This window comes from Nasonia vitripennis, chromosome 5, assembly GCF_009193385.2.
Source record: "Nasonia vitripennis strain AsymCx chromosome 5, Nvit_psr_1.1, whole genome shotgun sequence".
NCBI lineage: Eukaryota > Metazoa > Arthropoda > Insecta > Hymenoptera > Pteromalidae > Nasonia > Nasonia vitripennis.
The window spans coordinates 18,089,765-18,106,717 of NC_045761.1; the positions used below are offsets into that span (position 1 = coordinate 18,089,765).

The 16,953-nt window shown below is 34.2% G+C and overlaps 5 protein-coding genes across 8 annotated transcripts; 2 read left to right on the forward strand and 3 right to left on the reverse strand.

Annotated features, from left to right (window-relative positions):
- Nucleotides 1-1,513: 1,513 nt before the first annotated feature.
- Nucleotides 1,514-6,233, forward strand: LOC103315544 (E3 ubiquitin-protein ligase RNF25). Of its 2 annotated transcripts, none has more exons than XM_008204972.4 (6): nt 1,514-1,852; nt 1,981-2,052; nt 2,433-2,673; nt 2,752-2,970; nt 3,050-3,349; nt 3,434-6,233. In XM_008204972.4, exons 1-6 carry the CDS (start codon nt 1,830-1,832, stop codon nt 3,629-3,631), a joined length of 1,053 nt encoding a protein of 350 aa, XP_008203194.1. In that variant the 5' UTR covers nt 1,514-1,829; the 3' UTR covers nt 3,632-6,233. The 2 variants fall into 2 exon arrangements, with proteins under 2 accessions (XP_008203194.1, XP_016841789.1); XM_016986300.3 differs by having other exon boundaries at nt 3,437-6,233.
- A 647-nt stretch (nt 6,234-6,880) lies between these two features.
- On the reverse strand, nt 6,881-9,900 carry LOC103315852 (polyamine-modulated factor 1-binding protein 1). Of its 3 annotated transcripts, none has more exons than XM_031932759.2 (6): nt 9,628-9,900; nt 8,542-9,148; nt 8,110-8,466; nt 7,713-7,973; nt 7,581-7,637; nt 6,881-7,510 (listed from the first exon to the last, which is right to left on the reverse strand). In XM_031932759.2, the coding sequence occupies exons 2-6, from the start codon at nt 9,124-9,126 to the stop codon at nt 7,175-7,177; spliced, it is 1,596 nt and encodes a 531-aa protein (XP_031788619.1). In that variant the 5' UTR covers nt 9,127-9,148; nt 9,628-9,900; the 3' UTR covers nt 6,881-7,174. The 3 variants fall into 3 exon arrangements, with proteins under 3 accessions (XP_031788619.1, XP_016841792.1, XP_008204985.2); XM_016986303.3 differs by lacking the exon at nt 9,628-9,900 and adding an exon at nt 9,324-9,544 and having other exon boundaries at nt 7,581-7,640; XM_008206763.4 differs by having other exon boundaries at nt 6,882-7,510; nt 7,581-7,640.
- Nucleotides 9,901-9,915: 15 nt separating this feature from the next.
- On the forward strand, nt 9,916-11,296 carry LOC100121038 (PRKR-interacting protein 1 homolog). The gene is made up of 4 exons (XM_001604574.6): nt 9,916-10,101; nt 10,207-10,349; nt 10,427-10,606; nt 10,682-11,296. Exons 2-4 carry the CDS (start codon nt 10,242-10,244, stop codon nt 11,204-11,206), a joined length of 813 nt encoding a protein of 270 aa, XP_001604624.2. The 5' UTR covers nt 9,916-10,101; nt 10,207-10,241; the 3' UTR covers nt 11,207-11,296.
- LOC100121063 (HEAT repeat-containing protein 6) lies at nt 11,244-15,629 on the reverse strand. The gene is made up of 12 exons (XM_001604596.6): nt 15,206-15,629; nt 14,858-15,106; nt 14,546-14,782; nt 13,635-14,463; nt 13,270-13,559; nt 12,858-13,193; nt 12,535-12,782; nt 12,237-12,456; nt 12,094-12,171; nt 11,811-12,017; nt 11,611-11,727; nt 11,244-11,535 (listed from the first exon to the last, which is right to left on the reverse strand). The coding sequence occupies exons 1-12, from the start codon at nt 15,377-15,379 to the stop codon at nt 11,362-11,364; spliced, it is 3,159 nt and encodes a 1,052-aa protein (XP_001604646.2). The 5' UTR covers nt 15,380-15,629; the 3' UTR covers nt 11,244-11,361.
- A 256-nt stretch (nt 15,630-15,885) lies between these two features.
- LOC100121087 (protein PET117 homolog, mitochondrial) lies at nt 15,886-16,582 on the reverse strand. Its single transcript, XM_001604619.5, has 2 exons — nt 16,395-16,582; nt 15,886-16,171 (listed from the first exon to the last, which is right to left on the reverse strand). The coding sequence occupies exons 1-2, from the start codon at nt 16,484-16,486 to the stop codon at nt 16,015-16,017; spliced, it is 249 nt and encodes an 82-aa protein (XP_001604669.1). The 5' UTR covers nt 16,487-16,582; the 3' UTR covers nt 15,886-16,014.
- Nucleotides 16,583-16,953: the final 371 nt, after the last annotated feature.

Sequence of the window (16,953 nt, forward strand, 5' to 3'; positions counted from 1 at the left end):
ATTTATTACTTTTAGTTATAATATAGTCTTTTAAAAACGATACGATTACTTTGGATTAAACCTGACATTGCCGCATTATTTTCAGCGATTTCAAGGACATTAAAATAGATTAAAATAATTAAATGGAATTGTTAGTGATAATGCGGATCGAAAACGATTAAAATTAATGCTAAAAATAAGCATTAATCTTATGCGATTAAAATGTATTAAAATTGATTCTTTTAAAATGATAACGGGGATTACAAGTATTAAGAACGATTAAAATGTGATTAAAATTAATCAAATTTTATGACGGCTAGCATAGCTTAAGACAGGTGACCCCCCGAAGGAATGCGAAAGCAGATACCGGGGGGAGGGGGGTTTCGCGGCCCTATAAAAGGTGGAGTTTTAGTGGGTATATGCCTGATGGCGATAATCCCGCGTCAGGAGAGTCCCACACACGGGGAGTCTCGCACGACTCCTGATATGGTGCATCAAGCATTTCTCCAACTCTCCGGATAAACAAAAAAAAAATAATAAAAAATAAAATTATTAGCTTTTATTAGATTTTAATAACCATTAATAAAGTGTGGAATTTGAAAAATCTAATAATAGTTTATAACACTCATTAATGTTTCAAAGATTTGATTATATATTTTTTAATTTTACAAATATTTTTAAGCTTTTATTAGGTTTTAATAGTTTTTTGAGCGTGTAAATAATCTACAAGAAAACAGCTTAAAATATAGCTAATAACAGCTATTAGATCTAGTACTAGAGTTTAGTAGCTTTTATTAGTATCATTGAGTGTTTTTAAAAACATTAAAACCATCAAGTATGATTAAAGAATTTTTCTAAGATATTAGAAGACCAAATTAAAAGTAATTTATAAAATTTTATAGTAGTTATTATAGCTTTTTGAAAAACTTCCTAAAATATCATATGAATTATAAAAACTTATAAATAATTTTTAAAACTTGTTAAAAGTTTTTTGGAGGTCACGCATTTATTTATTTTTGTGCCAGAATATATCGAAAATTTAATGAAAGCTAATAAGCTCTATAAAATATTACTAACCATTATTAGAGTCCAAAATCTACATATTATAAATCGATCATAAAACTTATTAGCTTTTATAAGATTTTTTTTTGGTTGATATATTTCCGCCTGGGACTTTTTTAAGATCTCCCGATTGTATTATTTAACTTCGGCAAAGTACCTATGAAGGAAAACGTAATTATCTTATTGTATACTATATGGAATATACAAGATGAAATAATAAGTATTATAACATTCTCTATGAGAGTAAAACTAAACTGCAGAGATTTTATATTTTATACCTTTCAACTGCGGGATGCTCTCGATTTTCTCTCTCGCTCTCCGCTTCCCAAGTCTTTTATTTGGAGAGGGAAGCATTAGGTGCGTGCATACCAACGTTACCAACCGCGTCATCCTTTCAATCCCATCCCTCCGTCGATAACTCAGATCCCGCCTCTCGCAGCAAATCAATAAAGAAAAGCGCGGAGGTGCGCGGCGACGACTTATTTTGCCTGCGAAAAGCAAAAGACAGCCCAGTCCTAACTCCTAGCAGCAGCAGCGAAGCAGCTCGTATAGAAAAGAGGGTCGTACGCGAGAAAAAAAACGAGAGTAAAGAACTACCCACACCTACTGCCGTTGCGGCTCGTTTGCTCGCTGAATTTTTCATCCGGTACGAGTGTAGCCGTCGTGCCCGGAAAACTCGGGCGTTTCGTATACACACGTCGGGAAATTCATATACACACTACACAAGTCGTCGTTTTGGCAGTAGAGCTCCAGCCCTTGCGCGAAAAGTATAAAGCTTCTGAACGAAAATGTCAGCTGTCATAGACGAGAGGTGATGGTCTTTCAGTATATGTATATAAAAAGGAACACTCAGATCCTACAAAGCCTTGACGAATATATTCTTGTGTTTGGTTTTTGAAAAGTATCTATTATATACTCTTTTGTGTTTGTGTTTTTCAGGGTGACAGATGAAATTGAGGCTTTGAGGGCTATTTTACTCGACGATGAGCTCCATATTGCAGAGAACGATAGGTACTGATACTGGCTTAACTATTCATTGTTTGGCCTATTAATCGCATGTGATATTGAAATTCCAATTGACTATCATTCATTTTCATGCATGTGTTTGTGTATACCAACCATAAAAAATTCAATGTTTATATTGAAATACTTGGAATTATTGTAATAAGCTTGAACTTGATTTGATGCAATGTCTTTATGTGTTGCAGTAGATAGCTAATACCAGTTCACATTATACTCTCACTTTAGCATAGCATGCTACAGGAACACAATCAAAAGAATTTTCGTTGATAGTTTTTTCTATTCATGAATTTTTAAGTATAAAGAATGATATTTATGGTTACTTCAAGAATTGAAATTAATCTAAAATGTTCCTTGTTTGTTTTTTTAAGGGGTGAACCAGAGTCAATAGAAACATTAGTCTTTCCATCAACAGGAGAAGATTCACAGTCCCAATATGTATGTGTGAGATTAATTGTCGAGCTACTACCCGGTTATCCTGATACAATACCTATCGTAAATTTAAGAAACCCTCGTGGTTTGGATGAAGAGACTGTGAAACAGATTCAGTCTGACGCTGATGCTAAATGCAAGGATATTGTGGGTCAGCCAATGATGTTTGAACTGATTGAGGTAATAAATCAATTAATTTTATTCTGACTTATTAAACAAGTTGATTCATTTTATTCAATTATTTCAACAATTTTTCAGCTTGTCAGAGAACATTTGACAAGAAGCAATCTTCCAACTGGTCAATGTGCAGTCTGTTTGTACGGATTTCGTGAGGGAGATGAATTTACAAAAACAGAATGCTATCATCACTTTCATTCTCATTGCTTAGCAGCTCACGTTGCAGCAGCTGAACGATATTATAGAGAGGAACAAGAAAAATTGCCATTATGGCAGCAAGATACAACTAATAAATTCCAAGTGTGTGCTAAAATCACATAACTAAATTATTCTTTTTCATCAATATGTAATGAGTTTTATACATTTTCTTTTTTGCTAGGCTCTCTGTCCCGTCTGCCGCGAGTCCATCAATTGCGATGTGAGAAGCTTAACTGGAGCACCTCCTCCAATCGACGTGGAAGCCGCTACGGACTTTGCCGTGACCCAAGAACTCCTGGACATGCAGCGCCAAATGGCTGAGCTGTTTCTGCGCCAACAACGTCGTGGTGGTATCATTGATCTTGAGGCAGAAGGCGTCAAACTATTGTTGACAACTGAGGACAACTCCAATGGCTCTGCTGAAGAACCCAGTCCTCCAGGAACTAGTCTTAATGCAATCGCTTCTCAGCCGGCTCAAGTGGTGAGAAAATCGATTCTTTTTACCCAATGTTCTAGTCAAAGGAATTTTTAAAGAACATACACTACAAAGAATTGTTCTGCACAGCAGCAATCGAAGCAACAAAATCAACAGCAGCAACAGCACAACCAATCCCAGAACCACAAGGATGGACAAGCGCGACAATCTCATCAACAAAACCATCATCATCATCACCACGGCCACCATCGCAATAGGGGACGCGGCAAGGCCCATTACCGTCGGCACTTCGACCGCGTGCGCCAGAGCGACCCAGCTCCCAGATGACAATGGGCTGCCGGCCAATATCAATACCAACAACTGACCGAGCAGGAACAACAACACCAGCAACAACAGCTAAAACAGCAGCAGCAGAAGATTGAGAGTAAAGTACTCGAGGGCGCAATGACGATGATGATATTAGCTGAAATAATGATAATGGCGTACGGTAGTAGTCTATATCAACTCCTCCTCCTAGCATGTATTAACAATAATAATAATCGTCTTCTACCAGTAAGCGCGGTAATGAACTTATAGGTATTGTTGTTCAGCAACATTCCCATTGCTACGGTGTATAAGATGGGACGTGTTGGTTACTATTATTATTATTATTATTATTATTATTATTATTATTATTATTGCTATTATTATTACCACGTTGATCACGACGAGGACGCGAACGACTGTCAACGTAGACTGAATAACGAGCCATGGTGCTTCTTTTTAATGCCGTCGGCCGGCGCCGTGACCAGCTGACCGTGTTTTTTCCCACGCGCGCGGTATATTTCACGATATTGTACACGTACATACCCATGTATACCATTATTATGATATACGTGTATTTGTAAAACTCAATAGGCAATTGTGTAAGGATAATGAGGTGGGTTTAAAGAAATTTACTAGGACAAACAAGTGATGATGCATAATCAAAAAATAAATAAATAAATAAAAAAATTTGCAACGTGTTTCGAAAAATTGTTATCGGTATAAAGGTAAAACCAGGCTGTTACGATATTATTGTTGACGAGAAAAAAAACTAATAATACGGAACGCGTATCGAAGAATATAATAATTATTTTTTACCTTTTAATAAATTTACTGCAGGCGAGCCTCGATTTTTAAGAGGATGTGAAGGAGACGCTGTGATTTTATACTGATCATGGTTTCGTTATTTCCTAAAACAGATTTTTTTTTTCAAATCTACGTTCGGAATTTGTGGCGTTATTAATTACATATGTTTAGATTTTGTAATAAATGAGTTATCAAAACTGATATTATTATACTTCTAATCTAAATCTTTATTACATAAAAATCTGTTGGATAAGCATCTTCCAACGATGATCAGTATAATATCAATTGAATTTTTATACAACTTTCATATCCTTTTAATAGCCGTAATGGCTTTGTGTCGATAAACTGACTTATCGACTAAATTTAATGTCAATGTGTATTACTACAATAATACGTCTCGTACACGCGCCGCGATTATGTTATATATCTTTCAGAATCAAACGTACAAAGAAGCATATATTGATCAATACTTACAAAAAAAAACTTCATTTTCAAAATATAGTCAGCGTGATTATCATAATTTTTAATTTGTTTAAACTATGCTTGACTGTGATATTTTCGTGTAGGAGGATTTTTTTTTATATTTTAAGTTATATATTTTTTTAATCATTTTTCTCAGAGCATATAACGTGTTTTATTTAGTTTTATATCTTAATTTAGTATAATTTACTTCACTTAAATGATCAAATATCATAAGCTCCTGATTTATTTATTTTAGTTGTCTACAATGATATCATTAAATGATTAATTCTGAAATTGCATTGATTATTACTGTTACAAATCACTTTGAGCAACTTTGATAAACTATTAGTGTTTGAGTGGATTAAATCTTTTAATTTAAATACTAATTAAAGTTTACTTTGTCAAAAAGTTTATGCAATTCGTTATCATGCAATTATCCAATACTGCTTTGAAAAATAACTTTTGACCAATTTTCATTATAAACAATATTACAGTTGAGTTCAATTCTTGTTCCTTAATACTTATTGTGATGTATGAGCTTATGTATTGAAAACAAAAATAAGTGGATAGAAAAGAAAGTAATTATTCACATAGTTAAAGTACTGTACAAACATTGAGTGTGGGACACTCCCATATTATATACCGTGCCATAAATGTTGCCAAAACTAGAAAAAATTTTGATTTTATCGATATCATCAATACCTGCTCCGTGCTTGTGAATGTTGCTTGATTAATTAAATTAAATATTCCATATCTTACATATTTGAATATTTCCTCACGAAAGGAGTAACATAAACTTCGACTTAGATAAAGCAGAAATTAGTAGATTTATGGAAACGAATAGTTTATGTAGCATGTATCTTAAGAGGAGGAAGAATTAAAATCTAAAGTCATGTGTTTCTTTTTTAAGTTAACGTTCTTGGTCGTTAAATTATTCTGCTGATTTTCATATATATATATATATATATATATGTGTGTGTGTATATATATATATACACACACACATTATGCGTCTTTTAATTTACTTACGAAAATTTCGAAATTATCCATCAGAAAAGAAAGAGAGGTTTTAAGAATGATTTATAATGCTCTCGTACTTTTCTTATGAAAGAAGAATTTATTACTGTATTTTTCATCGAAATTTAATACTGCGTTTGTATTGCACAAAGGAAACAAAGAAAAGTAAACGCAAGAGTAATTTTTGGTTAACTTTACACTTTTGTAAATGTACCTGCCGCCATAGGCAAAGCCATATAGGTTGTATACAAATGTCTATTATGACAATACCATTGCTGTTTGTTTAAACTCTGTGTAACCGGGTTTTGAAACTAATAAAAGTATAATTATCGCACACTAATTTTGATCGTATAATTTATTCATCTACTTTACCTTGTAAATCTATCTCTGACTTCTTTCTATCACTAAATACTGTAATGATATAATACAAGTACAAATACTAAATTTTTATGTTTGCCACTATGAAACCTTTAATTTAAAACTTATTTATGTTATCATTAGTAAAATTTTTAATTCTTTACTTCAATTAAAAAATAATGTGAATATCATTTGAAATTATGCATAACTAAGAGCAGTATTATGAAAGTGCAAGTATATTACTACTATTTTCATGTTATGACTAATTTTTTTTTTGTAAACTTGAATTGATAACAATAATCTTTATGGATTATTATAAATGCATGAATCAATATTACTCGATTATAATTTTTTATACAACAAAAAAAAAACAGTAGTACACCATTAAAATCAATAACAAAAATATGAAATAAATAACCAAAACTTTTTCACTTCTAAACAACCGAAATCTCGCAGTTTTAATTATAATGATTACTATAACGGCACGTGAGTTTTTTCTCTAAAGGTTATAAAGTACAACGGCACAATATAAATAAAAAAATATTTAACAACATTTATATATTATATATATATATATATATATATATATATATATATATATATATATATATATATATATATATATATATATATATATATATATATATATATATAACTGTAATAATCTAACACCTCTAACTACTCCTTATCATAATTCAATCATATGAGATGTTTGAGTGCAGATTATTCGTCTACATAGCATCCGTAGCATATGTATTGTCTATATCACATTTTTGATAAGTCAAAATTAAACGAAGCAAGAGTTAGTCACCATATAGTCACCATGAAAAATTTATTTGATATATCTCTTTATCATTCAAACATCTCGCATGATAAATGAATCACTAACTCTTTAATCCCTTTCTCGAATTTATTTACAATAATTTAGATCACCGATCGTATAGTGCTCGGTGGCGATGGCGGTGGCGTGGACAACTGCAGTGAGTCGTAAAAAACAATACTCGGCGATGGGATCTTTTCACCCTTGTAATTTTCGAGTTTCGCGTGCAGTTCATTAAGTCCAAGATGCAACGGATCCCAAAAGTTCTTACTTTTGGATAATATGTCAGTTATAGTATTGAGTAATACTGGACTAAGGGGTCGAGGGGATGGCAGATTTGTCAGTGAAACACTGATCACGCTGCTGGCACTGTCAGCATAGCCCTCGTCAAGACTCTCCTCGGATACTTTTGTGGATTTTAATAATTGATCCTTGAGTTCCTGAGATAAGCATGCAATTATTAAAAATCAGATTAATGGATGCTTAATTATAAGTTAATCCTAGTCTTACTTTATTTCTTTCAAGAGCTTGTTTTAAACAGTCTTTGATTGAAGAATCCACTTTTGTCTTCTGGAAAACAATTAGGACTCATTGAGAAAGTGTTTTTTTCATCAAGTATGGAAAATAAAATCCTGATCTTACCTCGGAAAGAGCGCGTTGTCTACTTTGTTCTTGGCAAAGCTGCTTTTGCAAGTGGTTGGCTTTCCTCCTCTCCTGCCTTAATCTTCTGAAGAGCGACGCATTCGCCGAATACGACAAAGATTTTAAACGTTTGTTTTCATTGTATATGTCCTGCATGGCATTTAATTTCTCTTCCAACTCCGCGTTTCTACTTTTTAGCAGTCTGTGTTGGGCTATCATTTTGGACAGCTGCGAGCGCAACTGCTCTATGGCATCTTCAACCTATTTTAAGCATATTTTTAAAAATTAACATAAATAAAAATACGCAACGCCTTCATAGTCTTTCAAAGAATTTATGTAAGAAAAAGAAATTACATTAATAAAATCTAGGTTTGAAAAATGTTTTAGATAAACCAACCTGTTCATGTTCTTGTCTACTGGACAGCAGACTCATCTGCAGAGTCTCGTTCTCTGATCTGAGTTTTTGCAGTTCGATCCTTAATTCTCCTCCGATTTCCGCAAGCTCGGCTCGCTCGCTTTGGCACCTCTGCAAACTGTCTTCCTCAGAAGACAGGAGGGTACGTAGCTTGACCATCCCACTCTCGAGTGACACCTTCTCCACCTCTGCGCTCATCAAACGCTGTTCCAGAGCTCGAAGCTCAGCTCTCGCATCCTGTAGCTCCTCGTCTGCTGTCTCTAATTTGCACTCCAACTCTTGGTAGGTTGACATTGGCACTGATGATTGCTGCTGTGGCTGTTGTTGCAGATTGCAGCTCTAGAGAAGAGTTCTTAGCCTTAATATATCTTTTATCAGGATAAAAAATTAAAAATAAATTGCTTCGTGTCTCACCTTAAGACTATGATCCTTCATTTTTAACAATTCGATTTCTGCTTGCAAAATATCCTTTTCTTTCTTATGCTTTTGTACAACAAGCAGATAATCTTCATTTAATTGTTTCCACTTAGCAGTAATATTCACAAGAGTTTGATGCTTTTGCCTTAACATACTTTGATACGTATCTATTTCTACTTGTAAGGACTTTTTGTTAGCCTGCACTTTGTGCATTTGTCCTTGATACCATTTTGTAGAATTTTCAGCAGCGACAAGGCGACACTGAGCATCCTTTACAGAGTTATGCAGTTTTTGCTTTTCCTGCAGTGAGCTTTGAGCCTCCATGTAGAGCTCTGCTATCTTATTTTTTAATCCTTGATTGGCAGCGTTTTTGGCATTTATTTCTATTCTAGCATTTTCTAAATCAATTCGCAATCGTTCGTTATCTAATTCTAATGAAGCAACTCGCTTCGACAGCTCTACATTTAACACATCTGGAGTTGAGAGGTGATGCAGTCGAAATTCATCCGTTATCATCTGCAGAGAGTCCGCGGATGCGATGGAATCCAGTTCGCATCTTGAGGAATCTGAGCCTGCATCCATGGTTTATTATTCTAATTTTCATCTGAAATACAATCATTATTGTAAGATTGACACACTACAAAATGTTTTAATAAAAGTAACAAACAGGGATGCACATGCATGAGACTATGAATGTGAGATAAAAATTTGATTAATGATAGAAAGTGAAAGTCACACGTGATGTAAAAAATGGAAGGAGATTGTGAGTGTACTTATACCTAGAGCAATGAATCTGAATGTTTTGTATGAACAATATGGAACAAAAAGACTTAACACTGTTTAACTAAAATTAAAAAACTTTGTTTACAGTAATGTCAGCAAAAAAAATTAACTTCAAACTCATTCGTTTACGAAATAAAATTCTCAACAAGCCGATAACACAAGCGAATCCAAAAACAGACGAACAAGTTTATCGAAAATCGTGACGAAAGCAACTACTTAATCTTTAGCACATTTCCACGTTATCAATGCCGCAGCTCAAGAATAGGCCACTGCGAATGACAAGTGCTCAAAAATAACCACCTGCTATGATCATCTTCATTTTCGCGACCGCCACTGCTGCAGTCTCTCAGACGAAGCTTTTGCACCGATGGGCCACTGTTGAAGCAACTTTGAGCTCCCCCGAATCATCTCGTTGACAATTCAGACGGATTTTATTAGCTGATTGAACACAATGCATAATGGCACCGACAAATTTAGCAAGTGCGTGGGCGAAAAAGCTACTTAAAACGAGATAAAAAACAGACGCGAACTTGGCCGCGCGTGAACAGTCCTCCCCCGCAGCTGGTAAATTATCGACTGGTCTGTGTTCGAGAGACGAGCACCAACTTCACGAGGTTCATGTGTGTTTTGCGCAGGTGGATTGTTTGTTTACAATCGGCTTTTTTATTTTGCTGCTGTAGTTTGTTGTTATCGTTGGGTATATATTGCTGGTATTGACGGTTTCGATCATTCGAATAGTCGTTGGTGATTAATTTCTACAAGGAAATCGATACTGTAAGTAGTATTAATGGTGTTCTATCAGTCTAACCTACATAGTTGAAATTCGAGAGCTTTCTTGCAGATAAAAATCTCTTATAATCATACATTTTTCTGGATTAGGAACGAGTTTTTTTGATAACGAAAAAACGATCAAAATGCCCAAGGACAGCTCCGATGATGAAAAGGATGCGGAAAGGCCACTAGTGGCAAAAACTGCAGTAGATTTACAAAGGTTGAAAGTGATAAAGTTAATGAAAAATCCAGTAAGTGTTTCTTATTCACATGAAATATTACATGGTTAAGATGTTAGTCAAATGACGATTGTTTTGCTGATTATTAGGAAAAACCAGTTATTATACCAGAACGACCCAAGTCCAAAAATACACCTGCAGTACCTGAGTTTGTACGCAACGTTATGGGTAGCAGCGCTGGAGCTGGTAGTGGTGAATTTCACGTATATCGCCATTTAAGAAGAAAAGAATATGCTCGGCAGAAATTTATTCAAGAAAAAGGTCACAAGGTTGGTATCTTCTCATTTTTCAAACTGAATTTCTACCTAAGTTAATTTGATACAGATTAAGAACTTTATTTGTAGGAACTTTTGGATGAAGAGTATCACAAAAAGCTTGAAGAAAACAAAAAATTAGCAGATGAAGCGACAGCTAAAAAAAGAGCTAAAAGATTAAAAAGGAAACAGAAATTGAAACAAAAGAAATTCAAGCCATCTGACAAAAACAAGGTGAAAAATGAAGACAGCAGTGAAAAAAGTAATTCTGACGATTCTTCTGATGAAGAAAAATTGAACGACGAAAATATTACAAAAGAATCAGCAGATTCAGGGGTCAAAGCAGAGCCTGAAATACCTGATGCCAATGTGATGCAAACTGATTCTGAAAATCAAACTACTGTTGATGTAAATCAGGAAGAATCAAGTACAGAAATCAAGTCTGAAGACCAAGTCAAAGAAGAAATTTCTGATGCTAGGGATAGAGAGGGTACTAGTGCAAGTGAAGAAATAAATAAAGCAAACATGAAAACTGAAAATGATAGTGCATGTAAAGAAAGTGATAATGACAGTGAGAAAAAATCTAAAGAGATAAAAGATGAGGATAACAGTTGATAAACATTGTCATTGTTAGTAAATTTTGGCAACATGATCTGTATTATAAATTATATATTTTAATAAAAAATTAAATTAATTATTTGTAAACAATATATATACAAGTCAACAGATTTTATATACAGTGTCTATGTCATGTCCATGCATGGCTCTCATTAATTTAAAATCGACGAGGCGTCAAGGTTGTCGTATTTCTCTTCTCTTTGGAATAACTCTAGCAGGTTTGACGCCACTTCCTTTTCACTTGATCTTATCGCTTGTTTAACAAATGATGCAAACTGGGCTTTAGCCTTAATAAGGTCTCCAGCTTTTTCTGGCAAAACATGTTCCTGTAAAAAGAAACAACCAATTAAGTCTGAGAAAAATAATAATATGTAGATATCATTAATATAAATTTATTTCACTTGAAAATGCTTGAGGTGTTGAGAAAGGTCTTCGAAGTGATCTTTTACTTCTACCCATAGACTTTCAAGTTCTGATATATCTGTATGGACTGCTAAGTGACATAGGGTAATGCACAGCTGAAAATAATTTAATTTCAAATAAACAAAAGGCTTTACATTTTTTTTCTCAACATATAACAACAAAATTTTCATATACCAACCTGTTGTACAAGAGCATCGCGATGGGGATACTCAATATAACTAGGAACATGCTGAGAGTTCTCAAGACCAAAGATAATACTTTTCCACAAAGTAACTATGTATTTTTCATAAGAATTGCAAACTGAAAGAGCCCAAGCTGCATTTGTACGCACTTTAAAGTTTGGACTATTACACACTAAATCGCACAATCCTGGGAATACTTTGTCCTGAGAATAGTAAAGAAAGTGTTCTTTTAATATATTGAAATATGTTTGCAAATTCTAAAAGCTTATAAAAACATACTTTCCACCCTAAGGGTAGCATTTCATCTGGATTACGACTTAAAATTGTACCAATAGCTCTGCAGGCATTCCATCTCACCTGAAATATAAAGTACAAATGTAATTTTCCTGCAGACATTTGATGAGAAGCTTCAATGACCATACCTTCATATCATTTCCCATTGTGGCGCAAGTAATAAGAGCCTCAAACGCAGATGAGGTATCATTTATAATGGATCTATCCGGACATAAAAACAATATGTTTCCAATAGCACGAACTGCATTGCTTTTAACTTTTTCATTGTCTTTGGCAGCCTTGACACTAGTCTTGTAAAGCTTTGGCAGTACTATTTCGAGCGGTATGGGTTCCACATCTTTATTGGATCTGCAACATGGACAAATATTTGTTAGTTAAATATAAATACCTTATTCTTTTTCTTACTATATAAAATCTGCATCTTACTCTCGTTTGACAAGAGTGTCGCATAAGCTTGCCAAAGCCCAAGCTGCTTTGACTCTGACGCCAAGATTGCAGTCTTCCGAAGCTGTGCACGTTACATCCGTTAAATCCATGAGGAAGCCAGTATCTTCTTCAAGAGTCGCTAGACTCACCAATAAACCTAAGGCACGTAAACCGGCTGCTCTCACGCAACTTTCGTCATCTCGCACTGCTCCGAATAATACTGTTATCACTATTATGCTTTTGTCTCTCTGAAATGAAAACAAGTATCGTTTAGTGCAAGTACTTATTTAAATTTGAAACTAAAATTTACTAACGACACCAACCGAGAGCTGAGCAAACATTTCGGAACCAATATTTCCCAAGCAATCACAGGCTGCTTCTCTTAGGGAATGTAAAGGATATTGCATCAATGATATAATGGTATTGAATGCAAGATTCCAAAATGTCGATCCGTCGTCGGATTTCGAATCTGCCAAACGGCCAGCAATAATTTCCATTACACGACATGCGTGAAGTGCTGTTTGCGACTCTTGATCGTCTGTAATGTCGATCAAAGTTCTGACTATTACATCTAAGTGAGAGAAAATTAAGCTGCTTGCATTGAAAGCTAATGTTCCTAATAACTTTAACGATTGGTATACGACTGGTTCGTTGGCTACCTGAAAATAATATATAATTTTTGAGTAATTTAAAACAATTGAATTAGTATGATTACAACAGTAGAGGTAAACTCACTTTATTTTTAATGTTTCTGAGACATATTCGAACTATAGCGCTTTCGTGCGTTTCTTGGACGTCTTCACCATCGTCAAAGTCGTAATAATTGTTTTCGTCAACAAAATCATCAACAACTACTTCTTCAGTTTCTGCATCTTTAGCAGTGTTGAAATCTGAACTTGAAAATCCGATATCAGCGTCAATGGCATTAGAAGATCTGGCTAAGATGTCGAAAATTTCAGCAGTTATTGGCTCTGACAAAGATAAAGCTTCAAAGACTGAAAGTGCTGCTACTCTGACGGTAGGATCTAAAAGAATATGTTGACATTTATCAAACGTGTATTTTTTGAAAATATCTAGTTATCATGTATCATATTACTGACCTTTGTGCAATAAGTGGTATCTTGCATGTCTCATTATTTTAGTAGCAAGGCCAGGTTTAAGTTTAGAGTAAGGCGTTCCTTGGATAAGTGCAGTTGCACACTTTAGTCCTTGAGTAAGTACAACAATGTTCCTCTCCGTGCTCAGCAACAGAGACAGGGTAAAGTGAATTTCTGTTATCACAAAACTGAGCATACCGGAAAACGAAACAAACGACATTTGCTCTATATGTTCAGCGTGAGTCAAAAAGTTTCTGGCCCCAACTAACAAATCATTGAGTGTACTAAGAGCAATTTGTCGAGCTTTTGCAGATGGTTCACGTAAAACAGATCTCGTCAATACCCTAGCATCGTGTCTAGATCCACTTGCAACTATTTGTGTCCAGTAGCCAAAAAGTTCTTTGTTTTGTGTGCATTCAACCAAAGAATGGAACAAGAATGCAGCTTCTATTCTAACTTCGGAATCTGCCCAAGCTTTGCCTCTTCTTTCAAAGTCTGAAGTATCAGAGTCACTGGAGCATTTAATAGCAGTCTTGACCTCATAAGGGACATTATTATTCTCAGATGAAGCTTTTTTAGACGATTGTTTTTTATTTTTAATTTTGTAATTTCTATTTCTAAAATATTTCTTTTTTTGAACAGGATGCTGTATATCTGGTAAATTCATAATGGCTGGGCGTAATTCTTGAGGCGTTAAATTGTGATATCCCTCGATACCATGGAAAAGATAAACTTGTATTATGCCCAGTAATTCTCCAATCGAATCTGTCCTGTTTAAGTTTAATATTTTAGATAGTAGAATTCTTAGTATTCGTAAACAAATACTTGCAATCTGTTAAGCATAGTAAAAGTAAAATTATTCATCGTTTATCTTTAATTATTCAGACCAGATATGAGTGGAGGTAATACAATACCTTATTAAAGTACATTTTGTCTAAATTTTCAGAAGGAATTTTAGTTAGTATTTGCAAAGCTAATTTTTTCATAAGCGATGCATATTCTGGAGCAACAGAGCTTTCATTCTGCTCCGTAATTAGCAGTATACTTTTCAAGCAACCTAAGGCCAAAAGCTGCTCCTTATTCCATTTGACATTTTGTGGATAAATGTGTTTAAGTATCATTGAATTTCCACCTAACAATTTTCTTAGATCCTGCAGATAAAAAAAATGATGCATTTACTCAATGGCTTATTGAACGATAGGCACAAAAATAAAAAAGTGATATACTTGATGAATACTATCAAAAGGTCCATTTGTTAGAAGACTTTCCAAAGCATAAAGTATGTCAGATGCAGCAGCTGAATCTGAAAACTTAAGGCTTTCAACAACCCAGCGCTTGCAAGCAGTATTAGTTATACCCTGCAGTCGGATTCCACATTTTACCAGATTCACAAGGAACTGCGAGAATCCTATGACTAGAGAAACTTCACTTGGTTGAATAATTGAACACAATTGGTTTATCACCAGCATCATGGCCTTAAAAGGATAATTAATGAAAATTGAATGAACATTTATGCATACATATCCTATAAAAGAGTTTGAATAATTTTTACAACTCTAATGGAATATACTTACGCTTTTATCATTTATAACAATATTTCTATAATCTAAGTCGTTAATACTCATGAAATATTCATTAAGCAATTTTCTATCATAAATTCTTGATTGAGTCAGGGTGAACAGTTTTTTTGACAAAAGTGCAAATTTCAAGGAATCGTCGCTCTCCGGATAATTCTGCAGGATTTCCATTTTATATTCTTTACCAAAAGTATTTCATTCATGTAACAAAAAATTTTTGTGTTTCCAAAAGTTGAGCCGCGTCTCTTTCGATTTCAACTGCGTATATATTTGATGCACTACGTTGTACATAACCTATACACTCTTGCCTCGGCTATCGATGAATGATCCGATACTTATATGTGTGCGAATAGCCGACATAATCGGGTAGTATGACAACATTTTAAGTCCATATAAGGTCATGAATTGCAGCTGTTGTAGCGATTCAAAAGATACTTTAGTGTAGTGAATTGAAATCATGGAGAAGATGCTTTATTTTGATGCTTGCGTAAATAATCAACATATTTTTAATTTAAATAAATTCACAGGATATTTTTTTATTTAGAAACAAAATTCAGATTATAATGAACTACTTAATATTCAGTGAATTTCCTAGCTTTTACTTTGATTATATCAGAATGTTCATACAAAAAAGCATTAAGACTGATTAAGGAATGCAAAACAATTATATATCTGTATAATTATATATAAACTTAAGGTGTATTTCAATGTTTTATTTACACGATAAATTTACAAATTTTTGAATATATCAAAACTTAATATATCAGCTTAGAAATAACAAGTGTAAACATGGAGTGACACGCACTTCAACTTGGCATAGCGTTGCCATCCTTGGTTTTGTCAGCAATATCTCTTTGAAATTCTTTGGTCAATTCTGATTGTTGCTGAAGTAAGTAAATATTCTCAATTTTTCTCCTTCTTTGTCTTTCTATATCTTTCATTACTCCCATGTGAAGCTTTTCTCTGTAAAAAAAAAATAAAAACAAAGAAAGATAGAACAATGTAATTGCAAAAAATTGTCATCGATGGTTTGTCAGAAAAATAAGTTCGATGTCCTAATTAGATGATTGGCCTTTAAAATGTAAGTATCAAAAATAAATATTAGTTTTGCTTTTTATCGTCCAATAGGTAAAATGATGTTACAGTCATCCATAACCTGTACTTAAACGTTCCACAATCTACTCACATGTCAGAATCTTGCTTCAAGTGGACATACAGAATGATTCCACCTGATACCCCAATACTTGCTCCAAGAATCAATTTAGATGTTATAGACATTTTTTAATCAAGAAAACAAATTTACGGCTTGTGTATACTTTACTATAGCTTACTACTCCTATATGCATCTGCGATTCTTTCTTCTGTATTTAGTCGTCTGCTGTACGATGCTTTTGCGCGCAGAATCGACATTTGTTACGTAAATATACCGTCCGCCATACTAGAAGCGCGAATATTCAAAATAAAAGAATAAAATCTAGTTTCTAATATAACTGACAATCTTTTCTCGATGTTTTTTCCGCACGAATCCGAGAGACGCACGCGTGTGTAAACGCGAAAATCAGTGCATGCGTTAAAAAAATATTGTATGCACCAAGGGCTAAGTGGGCTTTTGGCCTTGTGTGGTTGCAAACTTTACACTCGGCCTAAAAAAGCCCACTTTACGCCCTTGGTACACAATACACTATTATTCACGACTGACCTAGCCTATAATAGCCACTTTATTCCCTGAAAAGCGGGACTAAAGT